This window comes from Miscanthus floridulus, chromosome 9 (assembly GCF_019320115.1).
Source record: "Miscanthus floridulus cultivar M001 chromosome 9, ASM1932011v1, whole genome shotgun sequence".
NCBI lineage: Eukaryota > Viridiplantae > Streptophyta > Magnoliopsida > Poales > Poaceae > Miscanthus > Miscanthus floridulus.
This window is the reverse complement of record NC_089588.1, coordinates 112,917,438-112,936,689: the sequence shown is the minus strand read 5'-3', so window position 1 is coordinate 112,936,689 and position 19,252 is coordinate 112,917,438. Positions and strand designations below refer to the sequence as shown.

The 19,252-nt window shown below is 46.3% G+C and overlaps 1 protein-coding gene and 1 long non-coding RNA gene across 2 annotated transcripts; one reads left to right on the top strand and one right to left on the bottom strand.

Moving 5' to 3' along the window:
* The first annotated feature begins 6 nt into the window (after positions 1-6).
* LOC136480596 (uncharacterized) lies at positions 7-11,204 on the top strand. Its single transcript, XM_066478093.1, has 9 exons — positions 7-363; positions 441-501; positions 791-1,192; positions 1,336-1,403; positions 1,559-1,631; positions 1,771-1,824; positions 3,114-3,263; positions 3,358-3,462; positions 10,888-11,204. The coding sequence occupies exons 1-3, from the start codon at positions 7-9 to the stop codon at positions 1,003-1,005; spliced, it is 633 nt and encodes a 210-aa protein (XP_066334190.1). The 3' UTR covers positions 1,006-1,192; positions 1,336-1,403; positions 1,559-1,631; positions 1,771-1,824; positions 3,114-3,263; positions 3,358-3,462; positions 10,888-11,204.
* Positions 11,205-11,590: 386 nt separating this feature from the next.
* On the bottom strand, positions 11,591-12,234 carry LOC136483227 (uncharacterized). Its single transcript, XR_010765362.1, has 3 exons — positions 12,149-12,234; positions 11,968-12,052; positions 11,591-11,887 (listed from the first exon to the last, which is right to left on the bottom strand). It is a non-coding gene; the product is annotated as an uncharacterized lncRNA (long non-coding RNA).
* Between the last annotated feature and the right edge of the window lie 7,018 nt (positions 12,235-19,252).

Below are 19,252 nucleotides of genomic sequence, written 5' to 3'. Positions count from 1 at the left end.
TCCCCAATGTGGAGGTGCCAGGAACATTTGGAGCTCGCCGATTCCGATAGCAAGGGACAGTTCCCACTCGACCAAGTGCAGATTGCTGCAGAGCGAAGCAAGAATCGAGAGGTGGAGAAGATGTCCGCTGAAATCGAAGACGATGGGGACGTCCTGTTCCACAAACAGGCCCCAACGCCTGCGGCACTTCCGTTCCAAGTGCCTGCCGCTGGAAAGGCTGCCGCGGGGAAGAAGGTAGAGGGGCAGATCTGCTACGCCGACGGAGCGAAACCAGTGCTGGAGGCCACGCCGCTTTCAATGGCGGAGCAAACAGTACAGATCGGTGGAGGATGCAGGCCTACAGAGCAGTATTTCCATAGTTCAGTAAGTGTACATTATGTTCCATTATGTTTAAGCAGTTGATTCATATTTTGAAAATGCCATCCTAAACACAGTTGCAGGTATTTCATCTACCTCAAGACAGCGGCAAAGAGGCTCAAGTACAACAGGCATTACCAGAAGGTATGAATTTAAGTACAATGATTGTTACTTGTACAACTGTTACTTGTACATCTATCACTATTCCAAATTCAGATCTGAAAATACTGTACAGTACTATGAAACTAGGTCTGCCTGCAGAAACCAATGTAGAGTTCCAAGCTACATACCAAATAAAGATCTGGTCATTTGAAGTAACTGTGTACTGAAATACTCATAATAACTTGTCTGAGAAAATATTCAGGTTTATTCCAACATGTAAAGCAAAAGTGTTACTGATGCAACTAACTAGTACGAAATGTCTTTACTGAAGGGATTGGACATTATGGAAGTCTGCAAGAGTTATTGCTTGGATTCACCAGTGGTGCATTATGCATAGTCACTGAGGAGGAGGAAAATGTAGTACAAAGGGGATCATCTCTGGAGCAAAGTTGTTTTGAATACGAAACAAAAGATGATGACTTTAATGCAGAACCTGAACTTGAAACACCAGAGATGTGCTTGCAAGAGGGTTATGTAGAGAGTTAGCACGACAATGAGCATGAAGAGTCAAGTGATGTAGATGAATCTGCAGATAGTGATGGTGATAAAAGAAACAAACAAAATATCTACCCAAATGAGAAGGATTTGGAGAGTGTGGACTGGGACATATTCTGTTCTACTGGTGAACTGATGAAGAAGAAAGATTCTATCATCGCTCTTTGTACTGCTTATGGTAAGATGCTGAAATGGCAAACTGTATAAGTATCTCTCTCCTTTGGATGGCTCTGACCATACTCCTAGTGATAGAACCCATTTTTCTCACACATAAGATTTACTGATACATCTATTCTGACACAGAACTTGTTACTTATGCAGGTGATTCCTCAGATCAGCACGAGGGCAACCATTGAAGCTAAAGGTGCTTGACGAAGCACAATTGCAAGGTGACAATGAACCACCTTGTTTCATGAGGGGATTTCAATCTAAATGCAAGTTGAAGTGATGTTCAGTTTGCCAGAATTTTTTTTTTCCAGGTTTGTTGAAAGCCACAAATTCATAGTTCGATTTCAAAGAAATAAATCCAGTTTTTTATTTGCAGTGTCTGCCCATGGGAAGAGTTTGGGAATTAGGATGCTGGAATAGGCAAGCAGCTGAAAAGCCAGAAATTGAAGGTACAACTAAAGCGCTAATCACAGTGAATTGACTACAAACCTCTTGAAGTTGATAACATAAAAATATCCAAGAAGAGTTAAAGAACAAATAGAGCTTCTGGATTGGTAAAGGAATCATTTTCAGATTCTGTGCCTGCAGAATTACCTTCATCGCGTACAACTTGTGGTGCAGTCTCTTCGGAAACAACAACAGGTAAGTGACTATAGCCTCCAATAGGCAGGGTTGGATTAGCTCCCAGTGTGAGTGCACCTTCATTGCTAGCAGAAAGAACACCTGAATTTCCAGCCCTCAGGAGTTGTTGGAAAGGACCAAATAGACCACCATCTGTGAATATGTTAAACAATCAAATTTCCTTTGAGATCCCAAACTAAAATTCGCGCAATAAACAGGACTAATAAGTGGAAGTTTTGAAGATAAAATAAAATACCTTTACTGTGTCTTTCCGAAATATGAGCAACATTGAAATATGACCACAAAGTTGGTATATAAGACAGAAAAAGCAACACAAGAATGGATGTGATGATTTCCATGCGATATAAATAAAACTGTAATTATGTTAACACGCATAGCATCGAGCTAAAATGCTATATAAGCAAATATAAGGTTCATAGGTGCATATAAACTATTATATGATGTTTAAGTTCAAGTACACTACTCAAATAATGACTGCTGTATAGTTCTGCTGACATCTACAGTGCTGCTTTTTAAAAGAAATATGGAATGCATATGATTGACCCGAGAACTATCGAGTACAGTATAGAAGAAAAAAAAAGATTGCTGGCGAGCACATTAGTGAGGAACAAACCAAACCTAGCTGACAAAAGAGAGGGTATCTTAGCTGAAGAAAATAGAGTTGTAGGGAGAACCGTCCTGAATCCCCATCAAGGCGAAGTCTCAATAAGTGGTTCAGTCTCGACGTCTGGATATGGCTGAGAGCTTTCTCTTTCCATAGTGACGACGGTTAACAGCACAGAACTCGATATATTGAGTTTGAATAGCAGTGAAAAAGCCAATTTTATAAAGAAACCAATCCAGGCAATGTTGAGATAGTAATGACTATAAACGAACTTGTGATATTGAGCTTGGACTTAATGACAGACCATCTTTGAGTTCCTTGATGCTGAAAAAAGGAACGTAATCTATTAGTACTATTCTCTAGTAAAGAAATCCCAAAACAAGCATAATAGATTTATTATAAAAAATAATATGTTTGATCTGTGAAAAGATAAAGTCAACTGGGACTCAAGTACTCAATTAGCACCACACATTAAAACTGTTACAAATGTACATATATGCAATAAATAATTCAGTGTAGTATCACACTCAATAAATAATTCCACGGTACTCCCTAAGCACCCATTAGAGAAATTTATGGCACTTCTATCTGCTTTCTGCTATCACACTCAATAAAGTACAAACTAATCACTGAACTATTGAGATAGCTGGGGGATTGATGCACCTTCTATTTGCCATTATGGCAGGCGATTCCTCAGATCAGCAATAAGGCAACCATCGAAGGTAAAGGAACTTGACGAAGCACAATTGCAAGGTGAGAATGAACCACCTTGTTTCGTGAGGGGATTTCAATCTTAAGGCAAGTTGAAGTGTCGTGAGGGGATTTCAATCTTAAGGCAAGTTGAAGTGATGTTCAGTTTGCCAGAATTTTTTTATAGGTTTTGTTGAAAGCCACAATTTCATAGTTTGATTTGAAAGAAATAAATCCAGTTTTGTGCAGTGTCTGCCCAAGGGAAGGGTTTGGGAATTGGGATGCTGGAATAGGCAAGCAGCTGAAAAGCCAAAAATTGACGGTACAACTAAGCGCCAATCACAGTGAGTTGGCTACAAACCTCTTGAAGTTGATAACATAAAAATATCCAAGAAGAGTTAAAGAACAAATAGAACCTCTGGATTGGTTAGGAATCTACAGGTGCATGTATGCTGCTTTGCAAGTGCCTGTATAATTGTCTTTGAACTCTGTTTGCTTACATGAACACCGACCACAGTCTTACTAGTGGCGATAAACGAGTTATTTACAATACATGATTTTTAACAAAACAAAAGTTCTTTACAGCTGTAACCATGGTGCCTAAATGAACAAAAAATTGACATACCGGGAAGATGCAGTAAGAGAACCATCATATGGCAGCCATTGCAAACCCAGTTACCAAGTAATGAGGTGCCTTTAGGCTGGTTCATTTTTACTGGCACCTGATAGGACTTGAGCTGATTCAGGAAAAAAATGTAGCATCACACTTCAGAAAATCATGTAACAACACAGAACAGAAGGGGGACTGTTATGGAATCTCCAACAGTTGCCAAAAGGTTCAAACAATGTTGCAGGTGATGGGTGGCCACAGAACTCTCCATACACCCTCCCATAGACCATCTCAACAGCATGAGTACTATTCTACACAGTGCGAAGAGTACTACTCCACACAGTACGAAGAGCGTGGCTAAAAGTGCAAGCCTATCAGATCACATATATTGCCCTAGCACTAGCAGTACTATTCCACAGATATTCAGAGTTGCAGACAAGTTCTAATGTAGCAGCAAGGAACATATTCTGCAGTTCATACAAATGAAAATGTGCATAGATATGGAACATAATACAAGTCACAAACGACTGTGAGCTAAACTTCAGCTCAGCCTCTTGTGTTGCTTACTAAATCTCCAAAATCAAGTGTAAGAGATTCTTTTTACTAAAAACCAAGGGTAGAAGCGCAGAGCCGGAGTGACCTTACACAACTGGATTCAGGTTCTTTGCCGAGTGCATGAGGCACCCGGCAAAGGCCAAATTGCACTCGGCAAAGCCTTTGCCGAGTGCGGCACTCGGCAAAGAACACACGGCAAAAATTTGATCGGCAAAGCCCTTTTTGCCGAGTGTCTTTTATCGGGCACTTGGCAAAGGTTGCCCCGGGGACACTCGGCAAAGAAAAGCGACCGTTACAGCGCCGGTCCCGTTGACGGTCACTTTGCCGAGTGCCAATCCTGCAGGCACTCCGCAAATATTTTTTTAATTTTTTTTAAAAATTTCTTTGCCGAGTGCCAACCCATGAGGCACTCGGCAAAGATTTTTTATTTTTTTTTAAAAAAAATCTTTGTCGAGTGCCAACCCGTGAGGAACTCGGCAGAGAGCTTTTATTTTTTTTTGAAAAATTTCTTTGCTGAGTGCCAACCCGTGAGGCACTCGGCAGAGAGCTTTTATTTTTTTTGAAAAATTTCTTTGCCGAGTGCCAACCCGTCAGGCACTCGGCAAAGATTTTTTATTTTTTTAAAAAAAATTCTTTGCCGAGTGCCATCCATCGGGCACTCGGCAAACGTTTTTCATTTTTTTTAAATTCTTTGCCGAGTGTCAACCCGGAAGGCACTCGGCAAAGATTTTTTTTTTAAAAAAAAAAATCTTTGCCGAGTGTCCTATGGATGGCACTCGGCAAAGTTTTGAATTTTTTTTAAAAAAATTTCTTTGCCGAGTGCTCTATGTCAGGCACTCGGCAAAGTTTAATTTTTTTTTAAAATTTCTTTGCCGAGTGTTTTGGTCACAGCACTCGGCAAAGCTGGAAAATCTGTTTTCTGGTCGCCCATTTTTCCAGCTTTGCCGAGTGTTGTGACCATTGCACTCGACAAAGGGGTGCTTTGTCGAGTGCAACACTCGGCAAAGTAACCCAAAACGGCAATTATTTTTTTTTGCATTCCATCATGACAAATACATTCATACAAACATATATCACATATATATCTCATCCATCACATATATATCTATATATCTCATCCATCACATATATATCTCATCATCCATCACATATATATCTCATCCATCCATACATTCATCCGCCCATATCACATCCATCACAATATATAATAATAAGTGCTCAAGTCCATCTAAATAAGTCCACAAGTCCATCAAAGTCCACAAGTGCATCACAAGTATATCACAAGTCCATCACCAAGTGGACAACAAATGTAAAAAATACAACATGCACTCATCTCGGCCACTACGACTGTGGTGAAGGCCCAGATGCATCATTCGGAGGTGCATGAGGTGGATTATTCGAACCACCGTCAGATGGAGACTGCACAAAGGAGAAAAGATTGCATGTGAGATAAGATTATTTTAATAGCTAATCTAGGACGATAGAGGCCATACAAGCAAAGTACAAGCGAAAGTAAAAAACTTTGATACTTACAGGAGTAGCTGCAGCTGCATGACGCGGAGGCGGAGGTGGAACCAACAGCCCAGGTGGTAGAGACAAGCCCATACGTTGCCCAAGCCTTTGTAGGAAATCCGTAATGTCCATCAGCCTCTGCGCCTGGGCCTAGCGCTCGGCCCGCTCGGTCTCCAGCTCCTGACGTTCCTTCATTTTTTGTTCCAGCCGGGCCTGCAATATTTTATTCTAATGTTTTAGTAATGCAAAGCTAATTAAGGTGTGTAAAGATCAATGTATGACGAGTAAAACAGGAATAACCTCGAGTGCGTCGACCCGGTGTTGTGCAGCAGTCGGCCGTGTGCGAATGGCCGGGGTCTCGCTCGTGCTCCGTGCTCGGATCTAGGAGAGAGAGGGAGTAGAGGCCGTGTCGATGACGCCGTCGCCAAGCCAGAACCGCCATGCTTCTTGCCTTGCCCCGCCCTCATGACAGCCTCTCCATCGAAGTCCTGGGTGCTCGGATCGTGGTCTGACCCATGGAGCGACCTCACCACCTCAGTGTACTCACTGATGTGGGAGTGGACGCTCGGGTTCGTGTATGCCTCGGGCGGGTCCTCCAGGTTGAAGGAGACGTCAGACGTCGCCTTGCCCTTGTGGGCCATACACCATGCCTGGAAGTCCGAGCAAGCTTGACCAGTATGTGACGTCGACTGCGAGAAAGACAGCACGATGATTAGAAATCAGGCAGAACTGAGCATGACAAGAGATAAATCAATTCGCGTACCCATGCTTGTTTGTATCCGACGAGGTTGCGGCTGCCTTGATGGTGTGCTGGACCTTGCATTAGCAAACGACGGTTCCGGGCATCCCTGTGCATCTTGAGGTACTCCTTCGTGAACCGCCTCTCCACCATCATCGCCCAGCACTCAGGATACGCTTGGCACCATCAGGGAATCATCTACACGTCATCAAGTATTGGACATATAAGAAGATCAAATTAAACCAACTTAATCTCAAAACGAATCAATATTGATGTTCTTCATTTACCTCAATGTACTGCTCCCGGGTCAGCTGCATCTCTCTTGCGTCTTTCTTGGTTTTCCTCTCTCCAAGTTTTGACCCGTAGTAGGTTACTCTGCTAGTACTTGCCAGACATGCTCCGGGACATAGCCTCGAACTATCGCCGGAAGAAGCCGCTCAATCCATATGTGGTAGTCATGACTCTTCATCCCGTTGACTCGCAGAGTGCCTAAGTTAACTTCCCTCTTTAGATTCGCTATATACCCATCAGAGAACATTAGCTTCTTGATCCATTCAAGTACTTCCCTCCTTTGGTCCTTTTTCAAGACGAAATCAGCCTTAGGCCTTCTCCAGGTCTTGCCACGACTAGGAGATTGCATCTCTTGATTTGGTCTATCGCACAACGTTGCCAGGTCTACTCTAGCCTTTGGGTTGTCCTTAGACTTTTCAGTGTCCATGAGTGTTGCCCAAAGTGCCTCGGCGACATTCTTTTCAGTGTGCATTACATCAATGTTATGTGGTAGAAGGAGGTCATCGAAATAGGGGAGCCTCGTCATGCCCGAGATATGAGTCCACATATGCTGCTCACCATATCCCACAAAACCACCTTCTTCATTAGGCACGAGAGCACCTATCTGAGCATGAACCTCGGCACCAGTCATCATCCGCGGTGCAGGGTTTGTCACTTTGACACCTTTCGTAAAGTTCTTGATGTCTTGTCTGAATGGATGGTCAAGAGGTAGGAATTGACGATGTCTGTCGAACGACGAATACTTGCTACCCTTCTGCAATCAAATAAACCTCACACCTTCCTTGCATATTGGGCATGGGAACTTCCCGTGAACACACCAGGCGCAGAATATCCCATACACCAGGAAGTCATGCAGGGTGTAGTGGTACCAAACGTGCATTTTGAAGGTTGTCTTTGTAGCTCGATCGTATATCCATACCCCTTCGTCCTAAGCACGGACCAATTCATCAAACACGGGCTCCATGAACACACCCATATTACTCCCTGGGTGTCCAGGAATTATCAACGACAAGAATACGTTATGTCGTTGAAAGGAGACACCGGGGGGGGGAGATTAAGGGGGATAACAAAGACGGGCCAACATGTGTATGGGGCAGCCATCATTCCATAAGGATTGAACCCATCTATTGCCAACGCGACACGTACATTACGAGCCTCATCTGTTTTGTCACGATGTTTGTCATTAAAGCGGATCCAAGCTTCACCATCGGATGGATGTACCATCTTGTCAGGATTGTACCGTTTGCCATTTTTGTGCCATGTCATCTGTTTCGCGGATTCCTCGGTCATGTATAGCCGTTGGATCCTCGGTAGGAACGGAAGGTACCGTAGGATTTTCATGGGGATCGTAAGTTGCCTCTTCTGGCCATCATCAGAGTCTACCTCCAAGTACCTAGAGGATTTACACTTTGGACAGAACTTTGCATGCTCGTGTTCTTTCCTAAATAGGACGCACCCTTTCGGACAAGCATGTATCTGCTCATACGGCATCTTAAGTGCTCGAAGGAGTTTCTGTGACTCGTACATGCTCTTTGGCAGAATGTGGCCCTCCGGAAGCAGGGTGCCAATCACGACCAACATCTTATCGAAGCCAGGTCGACTCAAGTTTAACTCAGACTTCAATCCCATTAAGCGTCCAATGGCATCCAGTTGAGACACCGTTGACCGATCGTGAAGGGGTTTCTGTGCCGAGTCCATCATGTCGTAGAACGCCTATGCGGCTGCCTCCATCTCCTCCTTCTCACGTCCCTCATCAAACTGTCTTTGGTGAAAGTCATCTAACATGTCTGCTACCCCGGCATCAGCATCAAAAGCCTCCACCCGTGGTCTTAGCACCTCCTCTCTCATACGATGGGCTTCACCATGGTGGACCCACCGGGTGTAGTCCGGCGTAAATCCATTCTTCACAAGATGTTTACCCATTTCCACCTTGTTTACCCTTCTCCTATTTCCACATTTGCTGCAGGGACACAAAACTAGACAATGTCCTTTAGCAGCGTTGCCAAATGCACTGTTCAAGAAAGCATCGGTCTTGTTCATCCATTTCGTGGTGTAATCACTCTGACTTCTCCAGCCCGTATATATCCACTGACGGTCATCCATCCTCTAACATATGTATCAGCGAGTAATGTAACCATCAATTGCATCTATATGGTGTTCCTACTGTCTACTAGGTGAGGATAGGTCCTAATCCCACCTGCAGATGCGTAGATGAGGTTAGTTTCCATGCTCTACTCCTATCCGAGACAAAATTTCGGCAGCACTTCCCCGTTGTTCTCCAGATACACGTCCTGCCAAAGAAGAGTGCGTATCCGGAGAACAACAGGGAGGTGATGCCGAAACTCTGTCTCGGACTAGAGCAGAACATGGGAACTAACCCATCTACGCATCCGCGGGCTGTCCAAAAAGCGTGGACAATCCGAAATAGATACGGTCATAGATATGCAAAGATCTGCATACCTCCAACCGTATCTCTTTCGAACGGGAGACGCCTAACTGGGTTACGCGATCTATGACCATGATATGAAAAGCGGGGTTATACCTAGGGTGGCGGCGGAGTCAGGCTAGCGGGGCCGTGACGGGTCGGTGCAGTGGCGAGACGACGCGGTGCAGGCAGACCGGCACGGTGGCGAGAACTCCGACTCAACTCCGACGGGCTCTTCTCTACAAAAATGTAGAGATGTCCTGGTTTGTAAGCATCGTACGTGACAACGTGCACGAAATCTTCTGAAATTTTTATCATAGCCTCCACATATGATATCACGACATCTCAACAAGTTTCATGATTTTCGGACTTCGTTTGTTTTTTATAGAATTTAAAAACACTTCACACGCAATTTTGCGGACATGTTTCGTGAACAAGATGTCCGAAATTTCGGGTCTGTTCCTGGATACGGCCTCTCACAACACTCACTAACATGACTATCAATTTTCGAATCATTAAACTCCATTATTCGTACTACGTGCGGTTCAAATTTCTATTTTTCGGAAAAATTCAAGTAAACAAAATAAAGTAACTAAATATATCAAAAAGCCGCAAAAAATCCCCAAATTGTAACTAGGAGTTCTTGGTGCTTTAAAAGGGCTGCACAAAAAAATTGGAGGCCAAAAACAAAAAAAACAAAAAAAACTTTGCCGAGTGCCGGGGCATGGCACTCGGCAAAGGGTGTCTTTGCCGAGTGCTAGGCATAAGGCACTCGGCAAAGAGTGTTTTAAATTTTTTTAAAAAAATTCCTCTTTGCCGAGTGCATCCACAGGAGCACTCGGCAAAGAAATTATATAAAAAAATTAAATCTTTGCCGAGTGCCATGCCAGGGGCACTCGGCAAAGTATTTTAAAAAAAAAATTCTTCGCCGAGCGCCAGATCTGAGACGCTCGGCAAAGAATTTTTTTTAAAAAAATTAAATCTTTGCCGAGTGCCAGATCTGGGGTACTCGGCAAAGAATTAAAAAAAAAACAAATCTTTGCCGAGTGCCTAACAGCAGGCGCTCGGCAAAGAAGGTCGCGATCGAACGCTGTTTCACGGGCAGCCTATGCCAAGTGTAGAGATTTTGCCGAGAGTCTGGCACTTGGCAAAGAAGTCCTTTGCCGAGTGCAGCACTCGGCAAATAAGGTCTTTGCCGAGTGCCCGATTTTTAACACTCGGCAAAGAATTTTGCACTCGGCAAAGTCTCTGTTTCCAGTAGTGTTAGTACAATGGACTAAAGATGCTCTTTGGGCCCGTTTGCCACAAATGTATGGCCCATGACCCAACCTTTATCTGGAAACCGAAGGGTCATCACCTGCGTGGCTATATGTGCACCGACCCGTGCCCTGCCTTGTTCGGTTCCATCTTCCCCATCCTGGTAACGAGCACGGTAAACCCCACTACAGAAAACCCCACCTCCGAGTGCTGGAACTTTTTCAAATGTTACCAAGGTACTGTTCGTGAAAAAATAGGCCAGAATTACTAGTTCTTTCACATGCCTTAATCTTGCAGACATCATTAATAGCACTATAATGCTGTATTATTTTTATGATCCTGTAACTCTGGTGCATTTCTCTTGCATTTTATACTCACAGATGTTCCTCAGGCCAAGCAAAAGGATTTCAGCAAAAGTTCATGGATTCAATGACAGTGGAAGCAAAGCTGCAGGTACAGAGCCAGAGCCACTCGCAATCGTGCCAGTTTCAAGCTCCATCCCAGATGAAGAATTCAGTCCTGGAGTTGCGGATGACAATGTGCAAACCTGAAGCTGATTCTGGTTGAATGCTCCACAAACAAAGCAAGCTCTAAGACTTAAGAGTGACTCTGCAGCCCGTAGTGTGCTACTGCATCTTTTGTTTAAGTTTGCTCTAGTGTAGTATTATGTGAAACTCCTGTTTAAGTGAGTTCTGAGGTCCAGTTAGTGTAATGGAAGCCTAAACTGTTTTAATAAAGTGTTGCAATCTGCCGCAATCTGCATTGAGATGTTATTTTGGTTCAGATATTATGTTTGTGCCGTGGTTTCTGTTGTGGTTACAATAAGTCTGCTCTTAGTGTGCATCATGGACTGTTGTGTGAGTCACTACATGTCAAAATACTAGGCAGTCTCCATCACATAACAAGAGAGCATATAATAGTATACACAAGTTGACACAAGCCATAATAATAGGTTCTTCTAATTATATAATTAAACAATAGCATAGTACAGACAAAGACTAAGTCCCAGAAACATCCAGTACATAATGGTAGATGTAGGTAACCTCAATTGATGAAGTTGAGGTTCTAGGGAGTTTGTAGAAATGTTTTCATACTTCTCTTCAGCTAGAGAATATGACATAACTGTTGTGACTTGTCCAGAGATAACATACTCCCAGCAACATAAGAACACACAAGCTAGGTAGACCACAGGAATAATATATAATGGATACGACACACTTGCCATAGTTCCAGCAACATACACGCAAAAGCAGACTTGGGAAGGCTTCAGAACTTGAAATGGTGAATTTTGTCCATTAGTTTATTTGGCTTGTACCCTTGGTTGTCAACACAGGTAAACATGTGATACTCAATTTCCCCACGGGCCTCGCACAGAGTAGCCTATAGATAAAGACATGATATTCTGTTACAAGAAGTCTAAATTCACAAAAAAACTGATATGCTGACGAAACAAGAAGTACCTCATGAGGCTCCTTCAGATTGAATGTAAGTTTTGCACCACAGAAGGATCTCGCATAGTAAACAGCATACAAGCCACTATTTTGTCTGCAGAAAAATTGACTGATAAATATAGTGCTCGCAGAAGACAATAGATGCACAATTTTGCAGAGGAAACAATTGTGCAAATGTAGAAAGTCTTACGGTTTGCATTTATGACCAAGATTAGTTAGATAGACATCAGCCCAGCAATCGTCTTTAACATCCCATCCACAAAAGAAATGATCTTTTTTTTTTTGAGTAATAGAGCTTCTATTAATTCATGGCAAGATTACAATCGGCAGCCGCTAGATCGACTAGCCAGCCCGGTGCATTATCAATCCAGAAGTGACAGCGATCAATGGCCGAAACCATAGATGCACAAAGGTTTGCCACCGAATTCGCGTCCCTTTGAATCCATCTAATCTTAAACTCACTAAAAACCTTGCCTAGCTCTAAAATGTCAAAACATAAGCCTCCGATGTGTGAAGTAGACGCATGTTGACTTAGCAGCAACTTCGAGAGTTCTTGGCAATCGACTTCAAGCATCACCCGGTCGAGTCCCAATTCCACAGCCAGCTCAAGACCCTCCCTCGCCGCCATGGCCTCCGCTGTAAGCACATCCGGTACATCCTCAAACCATCTTGCTTTTTTTTCTCTTTCTTTTTTTTCACAAAAGAAATGATCTTTACAAGCAAACAAAGCGCTGTGAAGTTTGAATACAGTATCGTGATGCTTCTGCTTGGCTTCTGCAACAGAGGACTTCATAAGGACCAGGTCCAAGACGGTGATGGTCTTGGATTTGAAATCCCAAAAGTAGCAGCTCCATGTTTCTTCATTCCCAAAAACTGGTAGGATGATCTACACACAAATGAAGTTGATCAAAGATTGAATTTCAAAATAGAACAGAATATTATAAAAATGCAACTCATTGCTACTAACATAATGTCAGCACCCCTGGCAATCGCCGCCGGGACGCCGAGCTCGAGGACGGACGACAATGGATCGAGCCTCCGGACCAACGAGGCCGGTTGCGTAGCAATAGAATAACAGAAATTGGTTTGATGTTTACAAGCTTATCTCCCCTTCTCTCCCTGGTGCTACTTATCTTTTGCTGGCTCGCAGGCACAGCTGAGGCTTGCCCATTGTGGGCCGAATACCCGAGAGCTCCTGGGCCGGCGTCGCATACTCCTTCGAAGCCCATTGCCTTGAGACGCCTCAGGAGGAAGAGTGCTGACACCCCCCTCCCCTTGGGAACCAGCATGCCCCCATGCTGGCGCGAGAGGGAACTTCTGATGCAATGCTTCAGCATCTTCCCAGGTGGCCAGGTCCACATCCATGTTAGACCACTTCACCAGAACTTGAGCCACAGCACCATTTTGGCGAGGATGAAGGCGCCGTTTGAGGATGAGCTCAGGAACCTGAAGACCAAAATCACTCTCTGGAATGTCAGCTGATACCTGTGACTTGTGTGGTGGCGCTGGTTTAAGCAGGGACACATGGAATACAGGGTGGATGGATGAGCCCGGAGGAAGGTCCAATTTATAAGCCACTGTACCAATTGCTTCTAGGATCTTGTAGGGGCCAAAGTAGCGGAAACTGAGTTTCTGGTGTGCCCTCGGAGCCAGAGAACTTTGCACATACGGCTGTAATTTCAAGTATACCATGTCCCCAATAGAAAAAGATCGCTCAGACCGGTGTTTGTCCGCCTGAAGTTTCATACGCTGTTGAGCACGAAGCAAGTGCTGGCGAACAGCAGCAATCATAACTTTTCTTTCAGACATGAAGGTCTCCACATCAGAGTTCTCTATGGCTGAATCAGGGGATATGCCAAAATGACGTGGGGGATGCCCATAAAGGACCTCGAAAGGAGAGTGGCCCAGAGCAGAATGAGGAGAAGCATTGTACCAAAATTCAGCAAGGGAAATCCAGCGGATCCACTGCTTGGGACAAGAGTGGACGAAACAACGAAGAAAAGTTTCAAGGCATTGATTGACGCGTTTGGTTTGCCCATCGGATTGTGGGTGGTAAGCAGAGCTCATGCATAGAGAAGTTTGTGCCAGGCGAAAAAGTTCATGCCAAAAATTGCTTGTGAATATACGGTCCCTATCAGAAATGATGTGTGTGGGCAGACCATGCAAGCGGTAGATGTGATCAAGAAAGAGTTTAGCAACGTGTTGTGCTGTAAAAGGGTGTTGTAGTGGAATGAAATGGGCAAACTTGCTAAATTTATCGACAACGACCAATAGGCAGTTAGCAGAACCCGACTGGGGAAGACCTTCAATGAAATCAAGAGAAATGACCTGCCAGGATGCAGTCGGTACAGGAAGGGGAGAAAGGAGTCCAGGGTACCTGCAGCGATCTAGTTTAGCCTGAATACAGGTGGTGCAACCCTTGACAAACTCCCTGACATCAGACTTGAGACCCTTCCAAGCGAACAGCTTGCGGAGTCTGGCATAGGTGACCGGAAAGCCGGAATGTCCACCCAAGGGGGAATCATGGAAGGCCTGAATGATCTGTTGCTGCAGCTTGTGGTTACAGCCAATCCAGATGCGTCCCCGGTAACGGAGAACTCCACTGACCAACGTGAAGGGCGGGTGTGAAGAAGGAGCAACTGCTAGCTGCTGCAACAACTTAGAAGAAGCCGGATCACTGTCGTACCCAGCAACGACTTCAGAGAGCCATTCTGGTGTGGAATAGGAAATTGCGTTGAGCTGCGCAGGAGGAGCCGGATGGCGGGACAAGGCGTCAGCAGCCATGTTGGAGGTGCCCGGCTTGTAAACCACCTTGTACTGAAGCCCAACCAACTTGGTGTACATCTTCAATTGCCATGGTGTGTGCAGTCGCTGATCAGCAATATGGGACAGACTACGGTGGTCCGAGAAAATCACAAACTCGGCGTGCTGAAGGTACGAACGCCACTGGTCAACAGCCACCATGATAGCCAAATACTCTTTTTCGTAAGTAGACAAACTTCTCGTTCTGGGGCCAAGAGATTTGCTTATAAAAGCAAGAGGATGTCCATCTTGGAGCAAAACTGCACCCACTCCCATGTCACTAGCATCTGTCTGAATGTGAAATGGACGAGAGAAGTCGGGAAGAGCAAGAACCGGAGCAGTGACCAACGCATTCTTGAGAGAAGTAAACACCTCATCATGTACTGACGTCCACAGGAACATAGTACCTTTCTTGAGCAGATCAGTAAGAGGCCTGGCCAGGATGGCGAAATGCCGCACAAACTTCCTGTAATACCCAGCTAACCCCAAGAAACTGCGTAACTGTTTGGCATCAGTAGGAGTTGGCCATGAATGAATAGACTGTATCTTTGATGGATCCGTGGCCACTCCCTCTGCGCTGATCACATGCCCCAAATAAGCGATACTTTGCCGTGCAAACTGGCACTTAGAGCGCTTCAATAGCCAATTGTCTTTTGTCAGCAGATGAAACACTTGCCTGATATGCTCCACATGCTCCTCGAGGGTCTTGCTGTAAATGAGTATGTCATCGAAGAAAACGAGCACACATTTGCGGAGGAGAGGTTTCAGAGTCACATTCATTGCACCCTGGAATGTGTTCGGAGCCCCTGTCAGACCAAAGGCCATTACAGTCCATTCAAAGTGTCCCCAATGAGTTTGGAATGCCGTTTTATGTTCCTCTCCGGGAGCTAACCGAATCTGATTGAAGCCGGCACGTAAGTCCAAACTAGTGAACCAGCGGGCCGAAGAAAGCTCATCCAATAGCTCATCGATGACCGGGATGGGAAACTTGGATTTCACAGTCAAGGAGTTAAGTAGCCGGTAATCGACGCAGAACCTCCAAGACCGATCCTTCTTTTGGACTAGCAACACCGGGGAGGAAAATGCACTGGTGCTAGGCTGGATCAGGCCCGACTGAAGCATCTCAGTCACTTGGGACTCGATTTCTGATTTAAGTGCTGGAGAATACCGATAAGAACAAACCGCCACTGGTTGAGCACCCGGAACAAGAGGAATACGGTGGTCGCATGCACGTCGTGGGGGCAGCTCAGATGGTGCTGCAAAGAGGGTCTGAAATTCATCCAGCACATTCTGCACTTCTGGAAGCTCATCAGAAACCTGGCGAGAACTTGCTTCATCATAAATCTAGAATAGTTGTACAAATGCACAGCGGGGGTACTCGTCAGTGATTCCTTGTAGGGTGACATGTGACTGATGATAGGGGATTGTCATCCACTTGTTACCCCAATGCACCTTCATAGGAGAGAACCGTTCCAACCAGTCCATGCCAATGATGATGTCAAAATGTCCCAATGGCAGGATTTTCAGAGTGGAGGTGAAGACATACCCTTGTACTGACCATTCAGCTGAAGATAACTCAGAACTACAGATGATAGTACTGCCATCAGCAACCTTAACAGAAACCGGCTTCGACAGCAAAGAACAACCAACCAGATCCTGGGCAAAAGAGGTACTGAGAAATGAATGGCTGCTCCCCGAATCCACAAGTACTAATACCTCACGACCGGCCAAGCTTCCCGTGAACTGCATAGTGCGAGGGGCTGCGGCTCCAGAGACAGCTGCTGTCGACAATAGCATGCAAACTTGAGCATCTTGATCATCAACGGCCGGCTCTAGGACTGGTTCCTCCTCTATGTTAGAGAACTCATCTTGACACAGGTTCCACACTGCCTGAAGCGCGTGGAGTTGGACAGCAGGTGCACACCGGTGGCCAGGTGCCCACTTCTCGGCACAGCGAATACAGAGACCTTGAGCTTTACGGAAGGAACGCAGGGTAGCCAGCTTTGCATCAATGGTCACGCCGCGGGCAGCCGGCTTCTTGTCATCAGCAGCCGGTGCGTTCGCCTGGGGGCGCTGAAACGGTGCCTGATAAGGCAGTGCGCCCCGGACAAACTTGGCAGCAACTGCACCTTCTGGCTTCTTGAAATCCCGACGTTTCCCTTGATCGCCCGCCTCTTCCTGCAGCAACGCAAGAGTGCAAGCAGCATCGAGAGAAGGAGGACGCTGCACAAGTATGACAGAACTGATGTCGTCGCGCAGCCCGTCGACAAATCGAGTAACAAGGTAGAGCTTATCGGGGTTGGGATTATATGCTTTGAGTTGGTCGACCAGCTCGGTGAACCGATCCACATATTCAACAACAGTGGAGGTTTGGCGGATGTTACAGAGTTGGCGGAGAATAAGTTCATGCTGGTCACGGCTGAAACGTTCATGAATCAAGGCACAGAAGCCAGACCAGTTGAGGTCCTTGAGAAGATGATCGACGGACTGGAGCCAACGGCCCGCAGCCCCCTTGAATTGCATAGTGGAACAGCGAACCCACACGCTAGGATCAACGAAATACATTTCAAAGTAAGTCTGGGCTTGCGTAATCCAAAGCTGGGCATCATCACCATAGAAGGGTGGAAAGTCAAATTTTGGAAGTTTGCCGGTGGGAACATGATGAGGTGACGATTGAGATGGGAAGGTGGATTGAAAGGTGGAAGGCTCTTTAGCCGAAGAGGAATAGTATGGCTGAGTTTGGTAGGGAGGTAGTGGGTAGTAGAAATTGAACTGAGGATCAGAATGAGGAAGAGATTGACTCTGGTGCTGTAATGTTGGACTGTGGTGGGGAATGGGTGGTGGTGGACGATGGATTGGTAGATTGGAACCGAGATTGGGTGGATTCGGATGATGATTTGGCGGAAGAGGATGAGGGATTGGTGGATTGGGTTGTTGAATTGGTGTATTGTGGTGGGAGAACGGATGATGATGAACATTCTGCGGATGTGGGCGAGTATGAGGATGAACTGGGAAGTGAACAACAGGCTGCGTATCATGACCCCTTGAATGTGAAAATGAATTGAACTGGGTCGGATGAACTTCGAACTTACCATTGTTCGGGGTCGGAACCAGGGTCGTGACTGACCCGTAGCCCCGCTCCCGAGCCACAGGTGCAGAGCCATGCCCACTGGGCCAAACGTGATTCTCGTCGGCTGCCGACGAGTTGCTGACGACCAGCCCACCGGGTTGGGAGTACCCCGCTCCTGGTTGCGCCGTAGCGGTTCCCAGGGGAGTTCGATCCCAAGCTTGATGATCCGGTGCGTGCTCCGGGGAGATCTCCGCTCCTGGTGGCGCCGTAGCGATTCCCAGGGGAGTTCGATCCCCTCCCCGCTTGAGGCGCCTGACCTCCAGCTTCACGTCGTCGAGGGTTCCTTCGAAGTAGGGGCGCCACTCCTCAATCGCGGCCACAGCCACCTCCAGCGTGGCCAGCCTGTCGCCCTCGTCGCCGTGTCGCTCCCGCAGCCGGATCAGCTCGAGGTCGCCCACGCGGTACTCCACATCCTCGATCCGCTGCTCGATCTCGCGGCCCCAATTGTCGGCGACGATGGCGGTGTGGGACTGTTCGCCGCAGAAGCGCTCCAGCATGCCGACGCGGTCGCCGATGGCTGACCCGAGCTCCTCCAGCCCCCGGATCTGGTCCGCGGAGTTCTTCGCCTGGGCGGACATCGCCTCCTCCAGGTGTGCGACGCAGTGCTCCATGGCGGCACCCTGCTCCTTGCGCTCCTGCTCGCTGTCGGCGGCCGTCTTCTCCCATCGCCCGCAGCGCTCATCGATTGAGTCGAGCCGCTTCAGGATCTCCTCGAACGTCGTCTTCACGTTGGGCTCCATCACACCGTGAGCTCGCTGGAGGCGCGTGTAGTGTTGGTGCGCCGACTCCAGAGCTCCGCCGAGGAACGGTAGCTTTGATACCAGTTGTCAGCACCCCTGGCAATCGCCGCCGGGACGCCGAGCTCGAGGACGGACGACAATGGATCGAGCCTCCGGACCAACGAGGCCGGTTGCGTAGCAATAGAATAACAGAAATTGGTTTGATGTTTACAAGCTTATCTCCCCTTCTCTCCCTGGTGCTACTTATCTTTTGCTGGCTCGCAGGCACAGCTGAGGCTTGCCCATTGTGGGCCGAATACCCGAGAGCTCCTGGGCCGGCGTCGCATACTCCTTCGAAGCCCATTGCCTTGAGACGCCTCAGGAGGAAGAGTGCTGACACATAAGAGAATACCTTTTGGCAATCTTCCACATTATAGGTAATGTGGTCCCCTATGAAACTTGCCCTTATTGCATCCGAATTCAAATAGTCAACATTATCATGAACTATTTCCTGGATTGTAAAGTAGAGATTTAGCTAGAGTAAGTATACTATTATAAGATAACTGGAGATGTTTAAGTTAAAAAATACGTACCGCAAATGAGGCAGGAAGGAAGTGCTTCCATATCTTGTGTGTCTGTTCAT

Coding starts and splice junctions, on each gene's coding strand:
- LOC136480596 (XM_066478093.1), top strand. CDS start 7: ATGTGGAGGTGCCAGGAACATTTGGAGCTCGCCGATTCCGATAGCAAG. Junction 364..440: donor AGCAGTATTTCCATAGTTCA/GTAAGTGTACAT, acceptor ACACAGTTGCAG/GTATTTCATCTACCTCAAGA. Junction 502..790: donor ACAACAGGCATTACCAGAAG/GTATGAATTTAA, acceptor TCTTTACTGAAG/GGATTGGACATTATGGAAGT.